At 38.2% G+C, this 24,486-nt stretch overlaps 1 protein-coding gene and 1 long non-coding RNA gene across 3 annotated transcripts; one reads left to right on the top strand and one right to left on the bottom strand.

Moving 5' to 3' along the window:
* Positions 1 to 9,061: 9,061 nt before the first annotated feature.
* LOC141587395 (uncharacterized) lies at positions 9,062 to 23,359 on the bottom strand. Of its 2 annotated transcripts, none has more exons than XR_012519760.1 (5): positions 23,238 to 23,359; positions 22,965 to 23,048; positions 21,477 to 21,541; positions 21,086 to 21,245; positions 9,062 to 10,083 (listed from the first exon to the last, which is right to left on the bottom strand). It is a non-coding gene; the product is annotated as an uncharacterized LOC141587395 (long non-coding RNA). The 2 variants fall into 2 exon arrangements; XR_012519759.1 differs by lacking the exon at positions 9,062 to 10,083 and adding an exon at positions 15,294 to 15,728.
* Positions 16,586 to 18,865, top strand: LOC141587394 (ethylene-responsive transcription factor ERF061-like). Its single transcript, XM_074408879.1, has one exon. It carries the CDS (start codon positions 17,644 to 17,646, stop codon positions 18,682 to 18,684), a length of 1,041 nt encoding a protein of 346 aa, XP_074264980.1. The 5' UTR covers positions 16,586 to 17,643; the 3' UTR covers positions 18,685 to 18,865.
* Positions 23,360 to 24,486: the final 1,127 nt, after the last annotated feature.

Below are 24,486 nucleotides of genomic sequence, written 5' to 3'. Positions count from 1 at the left end.
CATTCATATTTCTCTTTTCACTTTTAAACGGCTATAAATATCTTTAAGGCCCAGTTTAACAAACGGTTTATAATAGCAGATAGCATTAGCAGTATATGGTTGACAGATATTAGTAGTAGGTTTGATCATCAAATTAAATTAGTAGAATTAAGAATACGTGTTTGGTAATTAGTAGATTATGTAACAAATTTACCATTTTCATGTATTAAAGAATATGCTATTACAATATGCTACTATTAATAGCATATTCAAAAATAGCAGATTTCGGCCAATATGCTATCAGAATACGCCATAAACAAACACGTGAAATTAGTAGATTGATTGGTCAAACTACAATTAAGCCAAAATCTACTAATTTCACCTAATATGTTATTTACTAAACAACGCCTAAATATATTGGAATTACAATATTAAATCGATTGTTTTTTTATAGTCTTTAATAAAGAAACTATTTTCATATTGCGAAAAAGTGATCATACTTTACTATAATACAATAACGTATAAAAACAAAATGTGTATTTTGGTTGACAATCTAAATAATCATATAGTTATTCTGTAACAACTTGTGCACTAAGCGCTACATCGCTTAGACCTGGTCGACGAAGCCAGTATACGCAAAATTTGGAGTATGATGAGATGTGCTAAGAGGTGCTTAACCAAAGATCGATTACTGAAATTTGGAGTACTTAATGATGAGATGTGCTATTTGTGTGGAGTGCAGAAAGATACTCAACACTTTTTCTTTGAGTGTGCCTATAGTAGACTATGCCTAAGGCCTGAGTTTGCTGAAGGATTGGCTGCAGATTACATGGCATTGTGATTGTGTTGCCTGGGCTATTAGATGGAGATACAGGAAACTTTTTCTAAAATGGTGCCTAAAACAAAAAAAATTATCAAAATAGGGCCGAGTTGAAATTTATTACCGAAAATGGGTCCACGTAAGATTGAGAGCTGGGAAAAACTGCTTCGGGAATAAGGCGCTCAGTCGCTAAGCGACTTTAGATGAAGTCGCCTACCCACCGAGCGACCAATGGTAGTTTTTTATTTTTTTTTAAAAAAATTTTGTATGCTGGGAGAATTCGAACCTTGATCACCTGCACAACATACCTCCCCTCCTATCCACTACACCAGTTGTAATGTGTTGATAACTTAGCGCGTTGAAAGTTTAATATTAAGTACTAAAAGCAGCGCTCAGAATCTAGTTCTCAATATAACATTTTAGCGCTTCATTTAACTACTATGTTTCATGTGGCATAGTGGTTAGGAGTATTGACAACGTCTCTGTGTTTGGGGTTCGATTCTGCATAGGTTCAATTTTTTTTTTTTTTCTTTTTTTTTTTGGTAAAAATACCATAGTTGGGCTCAAGCCGCTGGCCCACTGAGCGACTTGGACCTCAAGCCGCTGCCCCCCAGAGCTACTTGGGCTTAAATTTGTAAGCACTGCAGTTATATTCACACGGGATGTAGTCGCTTAGCGGGGAAGCGACTTGAATATGAGCCTAGCTTCGAGTATGACGTAAACCCATTTTGGGTAATAAGTTTAAACAAAGACCCATTTTGTTAATTTCTTTAGTGTTAAGCCTTATTTTAGAAAAAAATTCGAGATACAGCCCTTTACTAAAATAAACAATTAGTGATAGCTGCCATTTCTGGCCTAATTTACGGTATTTGGGAAGTTAGGAATAATTGTAGAGTTGATATTTATATGAAGCAACTAAGTGAGATAATTACTGGGATTGAGGAGAGTCTTAAATGGCGATTAGGAAGATGGAAACAGACACCAGCAAATTAAGACAAACCACATGACTTTATCAGCTTAATTTGATGTCTTAATGAAAATTGTAGAAGTGCAAAATTGGGCTGGCTAGGCTGATGGGTAGGGCCCGTGCACAACACTACTCTTCTTTAGTGCCCGGTCGTGCAGGACCGGGCCTCAGAATCAGTGGCTTGAGCACGTTCCCGTCAATGACGCCTAACAACGCCTCACTTCATTATAGATTATTTAGTGCTAGATAGAGGTGGCAATCGGGTCAGTCGGGCCGGGTTTGGGTCGGGTCACGTCGGGTCGGGTCATATCGGGTTCGGGTCATATCGGGTCAGCATACCCTTTCGGGTCGAGTCGGGTCGGGTTCGGGTCGTTATCGGGTCGGGTCATTTCGGGTCAAAAGATGTGTCGGGTCGGGTCGGGTTTGGGTCGGGTCATTATCGGGTCCGGTAACTTAATCGCATTACTATAATTTTTTACCATTAAATTTAGTTTTTAACCTATTATTTGGTTTAATTAATTCATTACTAAGTCAAGCATATCAATCTAAACACAAAATCACTTTCATTTTGATCAAAATTAAGCTTAATAATTGTCGGGTCATCAATTTAATCGGGTCAGTATCGGGTCGGGTCAATATCGGGTCGGGTCTGGGTCGGGTTCGGGTCACTGATAATCGGGTCGTGTCGGGTTACGGGTCGTCATCGGGTCGGTTTCGGGTCACAATATTTCCGGGTTCGGGTCGGGTCGGGTTTGCTCGGGTTCGGGTCGGGCCAGACTTGCCAGCTCTAGTGCTAGAGCCTAGAGCTGGTCAATACAAAGGTGTCATTAGCCAGACCCGTTAGGGTAACTGCATCACTCGGACCGTGATATTTTAGCCCGCTAACGCCGCTATGTTAGCTAGCTCTACTTGCATGAAAAAATCACTCTACAGTTCAACATCAAACTGTGTCACATGGAATCATGGAAGTAAGGGTTGACTTACCTGCCAAGTTGCAAATGAACGGAATTGGTCTTCCTTACATGGAAGCAGGGCCCACTTTTGTGCCAAGTGGCTTGTTAATAAAAAGTCAACTATCCAAACATTAGAAGGAATAAATAGGATTTCGACACGTGTTTGCCAATACACGTTATGTATGCTCGTAGAAAAGCTTTATACATAACGCATTGATTATGAGTATGATTGATTATGTGAGAGTTGTACTAACCAACTTACAACAGAAACTGATCCAACCAAAAACGCTACTCGTACCTTCCATTGGTTTTTTCCTTCTTCAGTTGCAATTTGTAAAGATAAATGTCGGCATGTTATCAAAGTACACAAAATCTCATTGAAGACGGCACGTATCCGTCACTTTGGAGTGACGGATACCATTTTCTCTCACAAATGACCCAAATAGAGGAGAGAGGGAAGCACATGGGGTGCCTCCACCTTGTCCCCCCTATTCGTTTTGTGAGTGGCATTACCCGTCACTTACTCCGACCCGTCTTCAGCAAAACTAACTGAAGTACACCGTATAGCTTACAGATATCATCAGCAACCATAGGGCATAGCAATTAGCAATCATAAGAGTTCTATATCACCTTTTTTCGATGGCACATAATAATGCTAAAAGTTCCTTATAACTTACAAGTATAAAATGGTATCTCTACTTTAAAAATCGGTTTCACATAAAAAAGTCCTTCTTTTGCAAATCACGAGTCCCTTACGGGGATGAAACTCCTTATTTTTATACCATTGCTATTGTCATAAAAAATCACTGTAGAATACTGAAATCCCTGAGTTGGGAGGTTGTATTATTTACGTATATATAGTTACATAACCTAACTAAGCATCCTAAATACAAGGCAAGTATCTTGCTATTATAGAAACAGTATAACTAATTGATACACACTATCAATTACAATATTTACTAATACACCCCCACAGTCGAAGCGGGAGAGGAACGGACGCTTAGGCTGGACCGAAAACGTGTGAAGAGATGCTTGGGAAGGCCTTTGGTAAAGATATCGGCGTACTGGTACTCAGCTCGGACATGAAGAACTTTGACTTTCCCAAGTTTAACCTGATCGCGAACAAAATGAATATCAATTTCTATATGCTTAGTTCGCTGATGTTGGACGAGGTTGCCGGATAAGTAAACGGCGGATACATTATCACAATACACTAGACTGGCCGTGAAAATGGGAGCGTGGAGCTCAAGGAGTAAATTACGTAACCAACTAGTCTCGGCAACCGCATTAGCAACACCCCGGTATTCTGCTTCCGCACTAGATTTAGAGACAGTAGCTTGACGTTTGGAGGACCAAGACACCAAGTTATCACCAAGAAAAACACAATAGCCGGAAGTAGACCTACGTGAGTCTGGACATCCACCCCAATCCGCATCGGAATAAGCAGTCAATGTATTGGTGGCAGACTTCGTGAGGGTGAGACCATAATTGAGAGTCCCCTTCACATAACGCAAAATGCGTTTTAAAAACTGGAAATGGGGTTCACGAGGGCAATGCATAAAGAGACAAACCTGTTGTACCGCATATGAAATATCGGGTCGAGTGATAGTCAAGTACTGAAGGGCGCCGGCCAAGCTACGATAAAGCGTAGAGTCAGCAAGTAAGGGGCCTGCCGTGGAGCTCAATTTGGACCCGGCTTCAACAGGGGTGGACACGGGATTGCACGATGCCATGGATGCACGGCTAAGTAAGTCACGGGCATAGTGATTTTGCGATAAAAATAACCCATTTTTCGTGCGTGATACCTGGATCCCGAGAAAATGATGCAGCTTGCCAAGGTCAGACATTGCAAATTCCTTTGATAAATCGTCAATGATGCGTCGAAGTAAGGAAGTGCTAGAGGCCGTCAACACAATATCGTCAACATATAGAAGCATATAGGCCATGTCAGAACCATGATGATAAATAAATAAGGACGGATCACAAACGCTGCTGCGAAACCCCTTTGATAAAATAAAATTCCCAAACCGTTGATACCAAGCCCGGGGGGCTTGCTTTAGGCCATAGAGGGACTTACGGAGGCGACAAACATGATGCGGTGCTTTGGGATCAACAAACCCGGGGGGCTGATGCATATAAACAGTTTCGATAAGGTCCCCATGTAAAAACGCGTTCTTAACATCAAGCTGATGTATGGGCCACGACCGAGAAACAGCAAGACTAAGGACAGTACGGATGGTGGTTGGTTTAACCACCGGACTAAAGGTCTCATTACAATCAATTCCCACCTGCTGACATTTACCATTAACCACAAGGCGAGCCTTGTAGCGTTGAAGCGTGCCATCGGACCTGAATTTATGACGATAAAGCCACATACAACGTATAACAGGGGCACTAGCGGGACGAGGCACGAGTTCCCAAGTGTTATTCTCAATTAAAGCACGAAACTCGTCGTTCATGGCGGTATTCCAGTGTGGGTTTTGGAGGGCAGCGTGAGGGGATTTGGGTAGGGGGGAAATGGGTTCGGTTGTAGCTGTAAGGACACGGGGTTTAAAAATACCATTCATGGCTCGAGTAGTCATGCGATGGTCACGAAAAGACGAGGGTGGTGGGTCAGGGGAGTGGTGGAAATGGTCAGAAACCGTGGGGGTTGACTGAGGGGATGGTTGTGGCTGGTTAGGCGTGGCTGGGTTATGGGGAGTGACGGGTTGGTTGATTTGGTTTGGGGAGTGTTGGGCAGTGGTCGTAGGGGAAATATGAGGAGGGGTTTGAGGTGAGGCAGGTGTGTTGACAGGAGAGTCAACCTGGGGGAGTTGGGTTGGTCGTGGGTGGTGGCTGTCGTGGGTTGGGTTTGGTTAAGGAATGCGTCGATAAGGGCTGGGCTCAAGTGACCGTTGGTGGTGTCATGGGTTTGAGGCGAAGGACTAGCGAAAGGAAATACCGATTCGTCAAAGGTGACATGGCGGGAAATAATAAGTTTGCCAGTGGATAGTTCAAGGCATTTATAGCCTCTAAACTCTTGTGGGTAACCGAGAAAGACACATTTGGTAGATCGGGTTGCAAGCTTGTGAGGGGTTTTGGCCGAGAGGTTTGGGTAGCAAACGCAACCGAAGACACGGAGGTGAGAGTAGGAGGGATTTTTGTGGAAGAGAGCGGAAGTTGGTGTGAGATTTTTGAGAAGTTTGGTGGGCAAAATGTTGTGGAGATGGACAGCCGTATGGAGGGCATCGACCCAATATTCGAGAGGGATAGACGCATGGTGTAATAAAGCGAGAACAATTTCATTTATACGTCGAATCATGCGTTCAGCTTTACCATTTTGGGACGAGGTTTGGGGGCACGAAAACCGAAAAATGAGACCATTTTGGTCCGCAAAATTTTTAAATTCATGATTATCGAATTCTCGGCCTAAGTCACACTGGAAAGTTTTGATGGGACGGTTAAATTGTGTGGTGACATAATTACGGAAATTAATGAATTTGGAGAAGGTTTCGGATTTGAATTTAAGAGGATAGACCCAAACGAATTGCGTGAAATTGTCGATCAAAATTAAATAGTATTTGTATCCTGCTTTGCTTTTGATTGTTGAGGTCCATAAATCACTATGTATAATATCAAAAGGTGCGAGAGTATGAGATAAAGAATCGGAGAAAGGCAACCTTTTGTGTTTGCTTATTTGACACGAGTGACATAAGGAAGAGTTCGACTTGCTATTACAATCAATACTAGAATTTGACTTAAGTAAATTGAAAACAGAAGCACCCGGATGTCCTAATCGAGAGTGCCAAACATCACGGGAAAAAGCAAGAAGAACGGGGCTGGACTTTGACGCGGCTGGCACGGTTGACACAGCTGACACGGGGTAAAGGTCGCCATCACTGTTGCTCCTCAGAATCAGACTTCCATTCGCTAAATCCTTCACAGAGAAACCAGTTGGGTCAAATTCAACGGACACATTATTGTCTCTAGTAAATTGTCTTACCGATATAAGATTTTTAATTATTTGCGGGGTATATAAGACATTGTGAAGGTGTAGGGAGCGGTGTTTCGTGGCTATATTGGTGTGGCCAGAACCGTGTACTGGAATACTAGCGCCATTCCCGACATAAATAGAACGAATCGTACTAGAATTGAGAGGGGAATGGAACATACCTGCATCCGCGCTAAGGTGAGACGAGGCTCCCGTATCCATATAGAACGGACCTCCATTGTAGGGCTGCATATTAAGGGCGCTGAAGGCCTGCCCTAAATCAGTAAGTTGTGGGCTATCTGCGGCTGCGGCAACATGTGCTTGACCGTAACCAGGTGTAGCTCGAGACCCTTGCGAATTGCTGCGAGAAGAACGGGCCGTGGCATTCTGCGGTGTCATTGGCCACGGCTGCCATTGCGGCACCCACCCAGGGAATGTGGGGTAGGGGCATGGTGGAGGAGTCCACTGAGACGGCCACCCCGGCATCGAGCCCCACGGAGGAGACATAGACGGAGTGGATTGCTCTTTTGACTGACGGTTCCCACCCTTATTTCCAGATTTATTACCGCGTTTGCCACCGTTGTGGCGGTTATTGCGAGACTGGCCGGAGTTGGGTGCATCATCCCAATTCCGATTTTCAGCAGGAGGGGAAGTCGGGGTCACCAGAGCCGCAGGTTCATCACGACTCTCATGTCGGTGATTTTCAAGTTCAATCATACTACGCGCGGTTTCGAAATTCGGCAGTGTTTGATTTATATAAGCCGCAACAGTGTCATAGTCCTTAGGAAGGCCGCGTACCAGTTGTAAAACTAGCCGCTGATCACTGACGGCGGCGCCGACATCCGAAAGCGCAATCGATAATTCCTTCAATTTTTGACAATATGCATCGAAATTGGGAAACTTACCGAGTTTGAGATTGATAAATTCGTGCTCGAGGCTAGCGGCACGCGCACCTTTGTTGTTGGTGAAGATGTTCGCAACACGAGTCCATGCTTGTTGAGCGGTTGAATCGCGCGCCAGAACACGGGGAAGCAAGTCGTCAGACATTGTGCCATAAATCCATTGTAAAACAATGGCATCGACTTCCGTCCACGCTTCATACAACGAATCCGTCTTTGCCGGAGGAGCGGTGCCGTCAATATGATGCAAAACCTTATAACCACGAGCATGAAGGGTAAAGAGGTCGACCCATAAAGAGTAGGAGACCTTAACGCCATCGAGAACACGGACCTTATTTTGTATGTTAGTGACCGTGTATACGGGATGGAGGGAGGGTTTTAGAGATTCGGTTTTGGCATCGTCACCGGCCATTGTAGCGTGAGGCTAGGCACGATGAAGAGAGGCAGGAATTTTGTGGAGGCCGTGGGCGAGAATCACAAAAGAATTACCTAGCTCTGATACCATGTAGAATACTGAAATCCCTGAGTTGGGAGGTTGTATTATTTACGTATATATAGTTACATAACCTAACTAAGCATCCTAAATACAAGGCAAGTATCTTGCTATTATAGAAACAGTATAACTAATTGATACACACTATCAATTACAATATTTACTAATAATCACAAATAGTTTTTCTTAAATGTAAAATTAATATTCCAAACTAATGTACGAGTACTTATTAACAAAAAAAATGTAGTAATTAAAAATCTGAACATTTTTCGTTAAAAATACTTTGAAAACCCCTTTCGAAAATTATAGGACACAAACTAATGTACGAGTCCTAGTGTTATCACATTCACATCTGAGGTATACAGGCCTATATTACTCAATTAAGCCCGTTATTTTACAATATTCTTAACACGACATATTTTCATCACTTCAAGCTCTAAATCTCTTTTTTAAAAAAGCTCTAAATCTCTTATCTACACTTTTCAAAGACATAAACAATGAGCAAGAACTAGAACAATACATACAATGGTTCAAAACATGATCCAAAATAACCAAAAAACTTCTCATCTTCAAAGCAAGTTCAATATCCATATTGACCTAAACAACTTCTCATACCATGTACGGAGTACTTATAATTCTAGTTTGAGTGGGTTCCCATATTCTTGAGGAAAGAAGATGGTCTAAAAGATGACATAATCGATAGAAATGGGTTCAAAATCTATCAAATATCTAACTATGGTTTAATATAACTCGACCCGAATTGCCCGATTTAAACCCGACTCGTTGACCCATTTTACCAGGTCTAAATTCTCTCCCATGCTAGGTCATGGAGTTACAAACACGGTCTGAGATTCTACCAATATAAATGGGTTTAAAATCTAACAAAATCAAAATAACTCGATCAAATATTAAAGTGTATGTCTTGGTTAAGACAGACTTAAGTTAAGACATCTCATAATCCTCCTTTTATTAGCGCCTTATTTAGGTTGATTGTAAATGTCGTCTTAACTCAGGATGGTCTTAACCAAGAATATGTGAATATTAAAAACTAAAATGACCCAAATGCATTTCAAATATACTCAATCAAACACCCCATTCCATTTCTCAGTCGTGTCAATACACTCGATCAAACACACCAATCCATTTGTAATTCGACCAATCTTTTAGAGTGCACTTAATAGAGTTTAACCTTATTAATTTGAAGTTCAACTTAAGACTAACAACTCTGAAAACTTTATAAACTAAGCTATTTGACGTCTGCAAACAAGATATATCATTGAATCTACACATATAATTGGATCTCCGTAACTGTATAATTGTAATTAAAGACTAAAAAGTCAACAAGATATATCTATAGGGGTGATGAGTACTGATGTCTAATTGTCTGGCCAGATTGAAGAATAATTAGAAAATTGTCAAACCGCCCATTTCTTTATCTTTGGCATACAAACAAGAAAGAGTCTAAAATGATTAGGACACCTCACGATATTGAAAGTTTTAAACCATTTAAGAGGGGTCCATCATATTCATGTATTGATGCAAACCTTTGGGGTCACTCTGAACTGTACCAACTCCACACTATGCTTGCTAATTGCTATAGCTTGACCCATTCTACTCTCATTCTTCTACCCAACCATATTTTCTTACAAGCAACAACTTAGTATTTTTTACGAAAAATTATTCATTTACAGAACGGCTGTAAAATCGAAATAATTCTAATAAAAGTCGAAGAAAAAAATTATTGTAAAATTAAGAATCTCAAAACTAGAGAGTATATAAGACTCATTTAAATTTCAGAGCGAGGAGGTCTTTTTGTAGTGATATGAAATCTACAAATTAAATAAAAAGCGTCCAATTAGCGAAGCATACCTTCTGAGACGCTGCACTGCTTACTTCGCCCTTACTATCGCACTTCCATCACCGTGACTATCAATCTCCCACTCTTTCGCCTACCACCTTGATCATTGATGACCTTCTCCATTCACATCGTCTTCATCCCTCCCTATAATTGATATCATAGCTCATGCTCAAACATTTCAGTCTACTTTGCTTTTTCCTCTTATAGCTTTATTTGTCATCGAAGTCCTCTGATTTTAGTCGTTACATAATCTTCAATAGTAATTTTTACTCAAAAAGTAATATTTTCATACTTCAGCTGACAAAGTAACTTCTTTATAATTCAACCAACAAAGTGATTTTCATACCGAAATGTATGCGTCCAAACTGCAGTAACAGTCACTAACAGTACAAGTAGAGGAGAAAGACGGAAATGATTTGATTTTGTTAAAGTAAAGCTAATGGAGAGAAATTGTCAATCAGTGACAAATTAACTGAAGTAACAATTGAATTCACCATTGAAAAATATGAAATTCCAAATGACAATCAGCTATATCCGTTTTAATGTAAAACGGAATGCAAATACTACTACCTAGTGATAAGGCATTTTTTTTAATTACCTAGACAACTAAGTTTTATCATACGAACGAAGTATGATACCTATTTGAATCCGTGTTTTACCATTAAAATGGATATTGCCGTCTTAAATAAGAATTTGCGTGGAACGAAATGAGTGACAACATTCAGGGGGATGATATCGAAGGTTGAAGCAAATATAAAATGAAGCTTTTGCGGAAAGAATCATGACTCGATCAAAAACTTGTGGTTTACAAAATTAGAAGAAATAAAGATTTGAAGATTTGGTTCAAAGATGACGGTGATAGTAGAACAAGGAAGCAGCTTAATAAGTGTCCTTGGTTGTGAGATTATCAACGGTGGGCAGACCAAACATGGTGGTGCGTCGGTGGCTCGTTGAGAGAAACCTTCAAAGAAGACGGAGAAGCTGAGATAAGGCCATAAGGAGTTTTGGTTTGACGGGTTCGGGTTAGCTATGAGGTGGGTAGATATTTTTTTGATGACATGACTCAGGAGTCAGGAGTCAGGAGTCGCATAATCATAGTCACATGACATTACTAAAGTTATCCTCTAGATAAACGGTCTTGCCTAATAGTCTAAAACTACTCTACATTTAAACGCCTCTTAATCCACTTCATAGTAGATAAATTATTGAAATCATCATACCAAAACCCCAAAATATCGTTTATGTACACTACTAACACTAGTAAGGCGTCGAGCGTATACAACATAATTACTGAAATCATCATACCAGAACGGCGGAACCCCAAAATACCGTCTCAAACTACTAATGTGTAAAATGGATTCACAAACCAAAAATTCACAACTTTTACACAAGAATTTGGGTTAACACAAAACACCAAAGTGATTTTGCTGATTGTTTCTGGTTTACTGATTGAACAAAGCCCTGACACCTCGATGATATCACACTGACATCATAATTAAACCTGAGGCAAATTCTCAAAAATACAAACTTAAAACAAAACGACGCAATTATAGCTCTCAATCGAAGAGATCTGGCATTTACTGAGGACATGCTACAGCGTGCTTTCAGCGAGTGTGATGCTTCAAATTTCGACTTCTCTCATACATATCGAGCTGGGTTAACATAATAATAGAAGCAAACTTTCACGTTTGTCAAATCGAATTAACCACATATACACAACCCTAATTCCAGTCTCTATGTTACTCTGGTACATCAATCTGGTCGCTCATAGTATGTCGGATACTTTTAACTTTCCGACATAACACGACAATTTGTTCGACTAAAAATTTGAAATCTAGCTGTGTCAGAGCCAAAATTTAAACTTACCGGGCCTGAAATTTCAGCGGGGAAAAAGGGTAACTGTAAGAAGTAAACTTGAAAAAATGCTAAATTTTAATTATAGTTAGAAATTTTCATCCAAACTTCCACTACACCTCAGAAACAGTGTCTTACCCTCACTTTGGTCACTCTCGTTTGTCAGATTCTTGGAGTTTTCAACATATATAACACGATACTTCTTTTTAAACTAAAAAAGTTGACAACTTTGCGAAAAATAACCATATCCAACAATTGCAGTCGAGTTACCTCAGAAACATATTTACCTAACAATCCGTACCACACATTCACAATAATACTCAATCAAGGAGTACAGGGTGTAAATGTGTAATATTCATTCACAAGAGCAGCATATAATTTACTTACGTTCTAGAGAGTATGTAGAAAGAAAGACGCGTGTTACAAATGTGATGGATATGTTTCTTCTAACTTGATAATTTAGAGAGGACTGGGTAAGATGATAAGTATAGGGTATGCACATTTTCACGGGACTAATCGACTAATACACGGGAAATGTGAGATTTACACCCACATTACCCTTTTTGATGTACTGCAAAATTCTGAAACTGGGGCCCACAAGACAATTACTAGGGGTATGAGTGCAATATGTCCGTGTCCCCGTACATCCACTCAGTGGATTTATGGGCGCCCTAAGTATATGGGCCGTGAATGACAACCAGGCGTATGGACCACTTCCTGCCATAGTCGGCATATTACTGGACCCATCTTTCTTCTGTACTCGTTTGACAATCTCTAATACTACCAAAACTTGCCTTTTTCAAGTTTTCTTCCAGCTATTATTGTGTCTTTATATAAGCTACTCAATCGTACAACACTACGATGGTACTGGAAGGACACATGTAGAGATTTTTCACCTAATGACTTCTTATCATTTTTACCCTTCAAATTACAATAATTTAGATGCATACAAGCACGTCATGCCGTTGAAAAAAAAGCATCTCAAATACAAGTACATTTTAAAAGATCAAAGCGTCTTACTTGTGACGGACAATATCCGTCACAAGCTGAAGACCTCTCACAATAAAGCAAGTGGGTTGGCAAGTGGGAGGGAAAATGGAGCACTCATGCATATTGCCACTTGCATCTTATGAGAGAGAAGACTATCCGTTTTCGAACATGACGAGATAGTGTCGATCTTGATGAGATTTTGTGTTAAAAGATTGTCGTAGATATTTGTAACCTCGTCTAGTTTGCCAAATGTTTCACAAGTTAAACTCACAATTCGTGATCGTAAGGTGAGTTATATAGAAATAAAAGTACAGAAAAAATATCCTTTAAACTGTCACCGGGATCCTAATCCCCTTCGTTGAATGGGCACTAAACTTCCAACAACAACAACATCAAAGCCTTAATCCCAAAATAATTTGGGGTCGGCTGACATGAATCATCCTTTAGAACCATGCATAGCTGAACACACACCTTAAAATGCAAACAAAATAGAGAAGGAAAAATGAAAAACAAAAGAAAGAGTGAAACATAATACAAAAGTCAAGGTAAACTTATAGGTTGATTCTTTTATAAAAACATAAAATTTAAATCGAGAATAAAAATTTGAAAACCGAAGTAAAATTTAAGGAACCGGAATATCTTAAAAGTGAACCAAGTAAAAATATATAAGAAATTGTTGTAAAAAAGGTGTAATAAAGGAGAGAAGAACAAATAATTTTTTTAAATATTAAATAAAAACCCTAAATATGTCAAATAACAACAAATACTAAAAATCCACATGTATCTTTTCTCTCCATTGTGCCCTCTCTGTCACCATTCTCTCCTCAAGCCCAATAAATCTCATATCGTGCTCTATCACCCTTAGCCATGTTTGTCTCGTCTCCCTCTACCCCTAGAAACCTTTTATGTTCTCCAAGTCTTCAGCCTCCTACCTCCTAACTGGTGCGTCCATAGGCCTCCTTCTCACATGGCCAAACCATGTTAGTCGATTTTCCATCATCTTGTCCTCTATTAGCGCCACTTTTACCTTTTCCCTAATCACCTCATTCCTTAATCGATCTTTCCTTATATGGTCGCACATCCAACTCAACATACGCATCTCCGCCCCCACTCATTTGAATGTGACAATGTTTCATGGCCCCACACCCGGAGCCGTAAAGTAAGGCAGGCATAATTGTCGTACGATAAAATTTCCCTTTAATCTTTAGGGCATATCTTTATCGCATAAAAATCCTTGGGTACTAAACTTCCCAAGCTATAAAATTCATAAGAGAAAAACAAGTAGCAACACATAAAAAGCTCTGTCTAGAAGGGAAGGGGAGGATGGAGAAAGAAAGTTTTTCCTCCAAATCTCTCTTTTTTTAGAGCAATTTTGAGAAGACTTTGAGGGAAAATGGTTCCCTCCAAAACACCCGATTTTGTATCATCCTTTCCTTCCTCGATGATCCAAATCAGTCCAAAAACACAATTAGCATCATAACGACGTGTAAGGATTGACTTCCAAATAATTAAGCTTTCTATTCAGTATAAATTCATAAGTATTTAGATCAATTATAACAGAATTAACAAGTGTTATGCAAGGGCTTCATATAGGTTCTGTTCTTTTGCATTGAATATGATCTGAACTTTTCTGAACTGAACTTATATAGGATCTGAACTAAACTAAACTAAGCTTATAGGATCTAAACTGAACTAAACTGAGCTTATATGATCTGAACTTTTATGAACATATCTGAACTGAACTTAAAAGAAGTGACTTTAAGTCTACAAAAACAGGGCTTTCCACTCACTAGAACTTGGAAGGTTTTAACTAGCTATTGTCATTCACTTAAAAAATCTAATTTAAACTAGATGATCGTCATGATGACACCGGAAATATAAAATTCACATGGAATAAAAATGGCTTTTCACCAATCTATATTGATTCACGAGTATAGTCATTACTCATTGAGACGTCCTCAACTTTCCAATGTTCACCTTTACGTTTTAATGCCCTTTCCTCTCATTAGGGTCCACTACCCTCTTAGTCTTCTGTGAATGTCAAGTTTGCCTTTTTGTTTTAATGGACCTACTACTCCTTTCGCCTTTGTTTGATGACAACATGAGTGAAATATGTTTAATTTTCAAACCTTGAAATGAAACCAAATCTCATCCTCTAAATGCTAGAGATTTAAAATCTCATCCTCTAAATGCTAGAGATTTAAAAGGACAAATGAGATGTTCTCCAAAAGGATCATCCTTTGATGATGGCCTATTGTCTTCTTAGGCTTCCGTGTTCTCACTTCCTAAACGACGAAAAACAGTACACCCTCTTCTAAGCAGTAAGTGGATTATACATCTGAAGTAGTACATCAGATTGTATAGTTTTTGAGCATTAAGATAATTTTTTTGAGTTTTAATCTAAATTTTTTGAGTTTTATTATAAAGTTTTTGAGTTTATTTACTTAATCTCAAAAAGTTACATTATAGTAACTCAAAAAAAATTACATATAAGCTCAAAAAAATTTAATTTTTGACATCATAAAACTAAGATGTAATTTATAAACTTTATAGTACTCGAAAAAAAATACACAAAAACTCAAAAAGTCATTAGGTATGATCTAATACATCTGATGTACAATCCTTTTTGTGCTCTTCTAAGTGTATCATACTTTCATCACATTTGAAAACAATTGTTTTGATAATATTTAAGCAAAAAAAAACAATTGTAAAGTTTTGAATCTCCCAAGACCTAAGAAAGGAAGCAATGAGAGGGTTCACTTAATAGTAGAACTAGGGAAGGGCTAGTAGAAGTGCTCGCACCCGCTGAATTATAGAAATATCAAAGTTTTTTTAAGTTTACCTTGTACTACAACCTGATTGCTCCCGCTGAAATTTTTCGCCTGACTAAGTTAAAATCTTGACTTCGCCACTTGGTTCATTATACACTAGAATAGGAGATTGTCCTATAACAGAAACATTAAATGAAGCATTAAAAAAAGGACATCACGCAGCATTTAACAGAGCGCTAAAAACTTTAAACATCTACCAGAAGTTCAGTTCATTTAAAGAGAAAAAATCAAGTAAAGATATTATCACAGTATGTATACATTGTAAAGTTACCACCACAAGAGGGACCAAAATGAAGCATTTAAGTGTTGCACCTAAAATTTGGGACGCGTGGCAACAGTAGTAATTGAGTTGTAAACTTGTAGTACTCATGTAACAACTAACAGTACACTTCTGGGCATCTTGTATAGTAGAATTACGTGAATTTTAATTGAACAACAGCATGGTACACCACCTTTCGGCTTTCCCTTTCAGCCATCCCAAAACCCTCTCATGTCTAAAGCCAAATAAGTCAACACATTCAAGACATAAAACTTTCTTTTCCACCCCAACACAAAAGGCGAGGACCGGGTCAATTAAGTCGGAAAACTAATTGTTATGCTCTTGATTAGTACAGAGTAGTTTAGTACTCTATACGACCCTATTCATGTAGAAGATGTAACGTACCTCAAGTAACACTTTAATAACCTTGTATCAGCCAAGTATATCATCCATTTCGGCCAAGTATCATACATATCGGTTAAATATTTGCCGTATTAGCCTAATATTGGCTTATTTATGGCAACCTTTACACAACATAAATTAATGGTGTAGAAAGTTGAAATTTTTTGACGTAACAGTTGAACATTGTGTCATGGTCAACATTTAATTACAAGTAATTCTAGAAAGTACGAGTTAAGATATGTTGAAAGAATTTTAAAACAAGTAAACAAAGTCTAAGCTAACAACATTCTAATCCATGATGTAATCTTTTTCGTAGTTTTTTTTTTTTCTTTTATTTTTGACTTGTTCATATAAAATATTTGCATGATGTATAATTCATCATGAATGTAAAACAAAATTAGTACTAAGTATCACCTATTCCATATTTCGCCAACCCTATCATCAACAAAACCAAGCACAATACTAGCCTAATTATCATAGCACAAGTTGGTTATATTTCAACACTTCATAAACTTGGAGATATAGAAGAAATAGTAGTTATTATGTGCGATCGATGCGACGCGCCATAAGTAACCACTTTATGATAAAGTGCGGCCACTTTTAAAAAGTGGTCATTTTTTAATAATAAAAGTGGTCACTTATGAACAAAAAATGATCATTTTACCATAAAATGATAGGTTTTTAAATGGTCGCACCATAAAACGGTTTTATAATGTAATTTGGGAAGAAATAAAGTCTCTAAAATACCCTTAAGCACCTCCAAACTAATGGCAAAACTCCATGTAGCAAAGCACATTCTAGTGATTCTACCATCTATCCATAAAGTTAACATTGATGGCACCATAACTTAGAAACAACCAACCAAGTCAGCTTAGAGTTGAAAAAAGTTTCTCCACCCATGTGTGAAATCTCAGAAGGTTTGCTGCTATGAAATAAAGTTGAAAAACTTCCTACCCAACATAAAGTGGATTTTTGTCATCTTGTGAAGATATCAATCAATTAAGAGATAAAGTTGTAGGAACAGGGCATGACTTGTCTATAAATAAACTTAAACCATTACAGAAGCAAAATCAAACCAAATTCACAGCTTCATTAATTCCCTCACCTAATAAAAATCTGATATATTTCATCAAGAATCAATCTCTCATCTTACAACTCAAGTAGCCACTGCTCCACATATTTTTGGTTGGATCATTGGGTTTATGGTTTTTTTTTTCCGATCTTATTGTTTCTCTAAAACACCTAATATCTTATCATTCAAACAATTTTCAGTGGAAAAAGGGTCCAAATTTTTGAGTGGCTTCTTACCAGAAATTTAGCTTCTAGTTTCCTTCAGTTTCGCGGTTTCGAACAAAATCACCCAACAAAATGGCAGAAAACATTATAACAGGCATGGCAGAGAACACAACCTACCTGCCTTCCTCTTTCACAACACCCATTGACATAAGAGATTCAGTATCAGCACTTATTTTAACAGCAGGTGCTAATAACTCTAACACCTTGGATTCAATCTTCTCCTACTGTCAACCTTTAAATCCCATGACCGAGACTAACAACAACGAGTACAACCACTTATATGAGCCACTTGGCTCATCAGTTTACCACCAACAAAGAGATATACTCCAAAAATTTTACCTTGATACGTGGTCCAAGACACCGAGCCATGCCTGCTCTTCCTTAAGCAGTCAATTCCGGAGTCCTTCATATCTTGGAACCCAGACAAACCCTGGTACAAAGAAGATGTACAGGGGAGTGAGGCAGAGGAATTGGGGAAAGTGGGTTGCTGAAATTAGATTACCCCAGAATCGAATGAGGGTATGGTTGGGTACATATGAAACAGCAGAAGCTGCTGCGTATGCCTATGATCGTGCCGCATACAAGCTTAGAGGTGAGTATGCTAGGCTGAATTTTCCTAACCTTAAGGATCCTACTAAGCTGGGTGTTGGAGATTCAGCTAAGATGAATTCACTCAAGTTAGCTGTCGATACAAAAATACAAACTGTTTGCCAAAAGCTGAAGCGTGAGAGAGCCATCAAAATTGCCAAAAAGAAACAGCGAGAGACAGTAACTAGTACTAAAACTGATAATACAAGTGTTGAGGATGGTGGTGGAGGAAATGGCACTAGAGGTGAATATCACAAAAGCAGCGAGAATGATATTTCGACTAAGGAGTTACATTCTTCTCCATCTTCGTCGTTTTGCTCTGGGATGGTTATTGATAGTGGAATAACTAGCATGGTCTCACCAACCATTTCTGAAGAGGGTTGGTGGAGCAATGGTAACTCAACACCTTCAGACTCGACTACCAGCTATTCCATGGGGGCAGATGATATAGATTTCGAGGGCTGTTCCCTGGAGAAGATGCCATCTTTTGATGCAGAATGGATCTGGGAAGTTCTTGCTAACTAGGTCAAGGATCATTTATTCAGAAACCTGAGGTTTTAAGTGTGCATTTTGATTATAAATATATAATATATCTAGGCTAGTTCGGAACCTAAGTGCGCATTCTATTGGTAAGGAGTGCTCTCACATGTCTATGTATCATATTATTGTTTGACATGTTATTGGAGATAGGTTTGGAGTATTAGTTAATCTAGCAGTCAAGTCTCTGTGTTTTTTGCTGGGCTGGGAACCTATTGGCCTGGTTGGAAGTTCGATCTCTTATATTATATGCATATTTCAGTTACATGTCTTTAAAACTATACAAAAATTACTGTTGTAGCTTGCAAGCTATGTTTTCTTTTCTTGTTCATCCCTATAATATAAATTTGCACGAAGAGAGCTATATCAAACACAGTGCAAGTTGTGTAACATTGCTACACACTTAAAAGTTAAACCGAGGTCAAAATATCATCACATAATGGGACCAGAGAAAATAATAAATATTAGAGTGCCATGCCACTAGAAATTGCAATCGATACGTGGTTATTTATTCACCTCTAGAACGAATTCCCAAAACCCAGCAGTTCAAATTCTAAGGTACTAACTCTTCCTTTACATGATTCTCTTCCTGAAGCGAAACCAATAACGTGCACAATCAACCTCAGAAGATATTCCAATCTAATTTCTGTGCTTAAGCTCATATATGTTCTCACATTGGACGACAGAGACAGATGGCATGACAATGACAGAAAAGTGGAACATCCTCTAAACCATAAGACAAATATTGACCCCTCTTGGCTCTCCAGAATAAATCGCCAATGTAAATATGTTCCCATACGCCATAGAAAGACTTCATCCTTCTCAACTGCAACTAAGCACAACTACATGAGGTGCGTATGCATCCCCATTAATTGAGGACAAATAAAATTTAGAGCTCTAAAGAGTCGCCTTGAGAAAGCTGGTGAAGCGATATGATGATGCTTTTGTTTCTGGAGGTAGGTGTTCAATTCTAAAGATCAACATTTTTAGTTTTTCACTTTTTCAGTGAAGACAGTAAAGTCTCTAATCAGTAGTACTTGCAAGGTTTTAATTCAACCACTTCAGGAATATCCTATTCCCCATCCTCAAATTTATTTTGTACCCATATAAGTCCCAGTAACATATCTATGTCAATGACAACCTTTCTGTCATATCACGGAAAAAGGAAGATCTTGTAATCGCAAGGAAAAAATGAAGATGGATAACCAGATCATCTTATTAGCAAAATGAGAGAGAGACCCAAACCATGGCACATCGCTTTAGTAATATTAAAAGAGCACAGAGTGATATAATTTCACATGGTGGTCCTAGTTGCAATATACCAACATCCAGTATATGTGGTGTAAAGCAACTTGACAGCACAAGGGGAAACAATTTCGAGCCGTATCATCTCTTTTGGTAGGTACCACAAATTATGTAAGAATTTAAAGGGAGAATAATGGAAGCTGAAGGAAAAAAAATAAGTGAGCAGTGAACTACATTCTGCACAAAGAAAACAGTATTAGGTAATCCTGGCATTTCCTACATCAACTGTAGAGGTGCTGAAAAGAACTACCTATGTCAACAACTAGATTAAGGATAACTTTGATCCTTACACACCGAGTTCTAATTGGAGTGTCGGATACAGCTGGTGTAGCTTAGCTGGTTACGGGCTGTACTTTCTATTTTATGATAGGATTTCAATAGTCACTACTTAATACTTACAAGGTTGAGGATCCCTGTATACCCCTTCATTTGTAATTACTTCCCTATTATTAAAACAATTGAGTTCCAATAATGCAACTAAATAGTCACTTAGCACAAATTATCTCACAATAAGTCCCCAATAATTGTGTTCGATGCACAAAAGACCTATGAAGTATGGTAGGTCACTGCACAAGCGAATTGGCAGTCGCCAGAGGCATCAAAAGAATAAATAATGAGTCTTATAAAGTAAAACCCAAAAGCTAAAGTCTAATTACTTAGTTGAAACATAGCCATGTCGTTCAAACTCTTCCACTTCACCTCTAGTAGGCTACTACTCCCAATGGATAATCAGGAATCAACATCGGGAAATTGGGACGCTTAAGTAGATCATGCATTCATAGCAGACGCCACTTAGAAACTTTTTACAAAATCTAATATTTTGTAGTGACTAAATTGCTTGGCAGCATAGTATCCTAGTCCCTAATGGTTATGTTTATCCTCATTTCCCTATGTGTTTTATACTTTTATCCTCTTTTTTCCAAGGACTATTATAAGATTTTGTCGTTTAATAACAATCCTCATAAACCATGGGCGAACTTTTTTATTTTCAATGTTTTGTAGAAAACTTCAATCATATTTTTAATTCTTGTGCATTAACCTTAAACAACTTATATTGTGAAAAGGATGGAGTAATAAATAATACCTTTAAAGCTGACCAGCCTCTCCAATACAGTCTGAAATCTTGAAGCATGATTCCCATCCGGAGAAATAGATGACTGAAATCCAACACTGATCCATCCCATCGCAGCCACCCAGCAAGAGGGATTAAGAGAGCCACCACTCTACATGTTCTGGTCTCCAGACTGCAGTCACTCTTGTATCAGTGCATGACGATACAATTAATGAATGAAATAACATAACTCAGAACAGTGACACTGAACAAGAGCAATCATGAAACTTCAATCAATTAAGTCACACTTTCCAACTCCCAAGTTACACAACAGGCAAACATGAATAGGGACGCAATCATATAATTTAGCAGATGTCATGGTGAATTGCATGAATCCATATGGCTACTATAAACAAAACAATACCTTCACCAATTCAGTGCGTCCTTGATTAGCTGAATCTTCTAGCTATGGTAAGTCTCCAACTTATCCTGCAAGCAACCACACAAAACTCAATCTTTATTTTCCATTTGAATGCATTGGGTAACAAAGCTGTCACCAAAATGCAGCAATACTAGTAACAGTGTTCCTACTGCCAACAAAGTTGTGTTTTATCTTTGGGTTGTACTAAAGTAAATGGAATTATCCAACTAAATATTCCGTACCGTACTTAAAAGTTCAACTAAAAAAGCAGACAATCACTACATTTCTTATATGGGGTCTTATGAACGTGATCGAAACTCCTTTAAGGCACCATGGCAGGAGCTTACATGTGTATGATGATGATAAAGTACAGTCGATCAGACTAATTGACAGTTTGAGCCAGCAATGAGCATACACAGTATCAAGTATCTTTACAATTGACTAACTTGCATATACAGTTTTACGAAGTGATTCTAAGTTAGTTTTAAGTTTTTAACATAATGAAATAATTGTATGAAAAATGCAGTCAAGCCAAAGTTATATAACTAAACTCAAGAGCATCCAATTCATACAACGCATTAACCAAAGTCGGTAGCACTATTCTAGCAATAACATCGGAGGTTGAGCTATTCAAACTACTTCTCCAATTAGGCCTTAGAAGCTTCCTGAGAAGACGTGTTCTTAGTTATACATCTTCAGAATACTCAAGTAAAGTACATTCAAATCAAACAACTACTCCAATCAGGCCCTAGAAGCTTCTTATGAAAACACGTTCTTAGTTATACATCTTCAGAGCATTCAAACTTAATAATTCTCAGTGTGTGGAATAGAAACAAGCACGATGATGTACCTTGACTTCATATATGGACCAACGAAACAGCGGACAATAAGGGAAACTGTGAATGATAATCCCAACCTAAAGATTATTAAGCTGATGGTTGATGTCCAATCAATGAAATTTCACACGTGAGATTCTGAGAGTAAGAGTTCCGAGGACTGAAACTCGGAACCTGAGGATCACCAGGCTCGGATACCATGTGAGAAGTCAATATTTTCTAACATCATTACTAAAAACACGGCCTACATTCAATTTTGAAAAGGCATCTAAGAGTCCTCCCAACTTCCACAACCGCAATCAACTATAGGTAGCGGGAAGCGAAGGTCCTTAGCAAAACTCACGAAGTATATCACCATCCATTGTGAATAGAAATTCTCTTCAACTAAATATAACCGATCATATCTTTACATCTACCGAATATAACAACACATTAGATTTTACGGTTTCAAATCGCATTCATTAAACAAAAGTAACCTAAAAAATTTACGGTTTCAGATCGCATTCATTTAACAAAAATTAACCTAAAAATTCTCCAAAATTTAATATAACATCAATTCAACATATCGAAATTATTTAGCACGTACACAAGTCAAATTTCAAATTTAATAAAGAAATCGATGAAATTATGTAAAAACAAACAATATAATGATTACCTAGTGCAATTTGAGATGATTTTGCGTCGAATTCGTCGGCGATTTGCATTTCCTTGCTGAAGGTTTTGATTATACATCTCTTATCTATAATCAAATGAAGGATTTAATCAGATTCCATGAATTTTGCCAGTAGAGAATATGATTTTTCAATCAGTTAATCAAGACCTGGCTAATCAATTTCAATATGTTACTAGTCAAGAATGATCATCTGAAACCGTAAAATAAATAAATAAAAACGATGAAATTATGTAAAACAGACAATATAATGATTACCTAGTGCAATTTGAGATGATTTTGCGTCGAATTCGTCGGCGATTTCCATTTCCTTATGCTTAAGGTTTTGATTATACATCTCTTCTCTAGAATCAATCGACGAATTTCAATCAGATTCGATCAATTTCAATCAGATTATACATATTCTCAACGGAAGAATGAAATTGGGGATTGTGGAGTGGAATTGGGGATTTGGCGGGAATAACGATAAAGTAATCAAGAATTTTTATAATGTTGGCTGGGCTGGTTAGATTTCATGGTGATATCGGATGGTTTACATGTTAATTGGGCCTCATGTGGAAGTCCAATTCATAGCACGTCCCAAATCCCAAACTTTAGCGGAGCCGGAGCTTGACCTTATCCGACTATAGGTAACGGGAAGCGAAGGTCCTTAGCAAAACTCACGAAGTATATCACAGTCCATTGTGAATTCCCTTCAACTAAGTATAATCGATCATATCTTTACATCTACCGAATATAACAACACATTAGATTTTACGGTTTCAAATCGCATTCATTAAACAAAAGTAACCTAAAAAATTTACGGTTTCAGATCGCATTCATTTAACAAAATTAACCTAAAAATTCTCCAACATTCAATATAACATCAATTCAACATATCGAAATTATTTAGCACGTACACAAGTCAAATTTCAAATTTAATAAAGAAATCGATGAAATTATGTAAAAACAGACAATATAATGATTACCTAGTGCAATTTGAGATGATTTTGCGTCGAATTCGTCGGCGATTTCCATTTTCTTTTGCTTAAGGTTTTGATTATACATCTCTTCTCTAGAATCAATCGAAGAATTTCAATCAGATTCGATCAATTTCGCCAGTTTAGAGAGTGTCGATTTCGCAATCAGCTAAAATACGATTTGAAGAATGAATTGGAAACATATTCTCAACGGAAGAATGAAATTGGGGATTTTGGAGTGGAATTGGGGATTTGGCGGGAATAACGAGAAAGTAGTCAAGAAATTTTTATAATTTTGGCTGGGCTGGGTTAGATTTTTATAATTGGGCCTCATGTGGACGTCCAATTCATAGCACGTCCCATATCCCAAACTCGAGCGGAGCTGGAGCTTGACCTTATCCGACTTGTGCTCGTGAAACAAAATTCAAGCTAATCTCAAGCTCACCTAAGCTTGACAAAATTGTGCTCAATACCATGCTCGCAAGCTTTAACTCGAGCTCGAGTCAGGGTCGAGCTCATCTCAAGCCTATATATAATTGTTAAATTAT

Source organism: Silene latifolia, chromosome 6, assembly GCF_048544455.1.
Source record: "Silene latifolia isolate original U9 population chromosome 6, ASM4854445v1, whole genome shotgun sequence".
NCBI classification, from domain to species: Eukaryota; Viridiplantae; Streptophyta; class Magnoliopsida; order Caryophyllales; family Caryophyllaceae; genus Silene; species Silene latifolia.
Note: the sequence above shows the minus strand (reverse complement) of the source record. Positions and strands in the feature narration are given on the sequence as shown.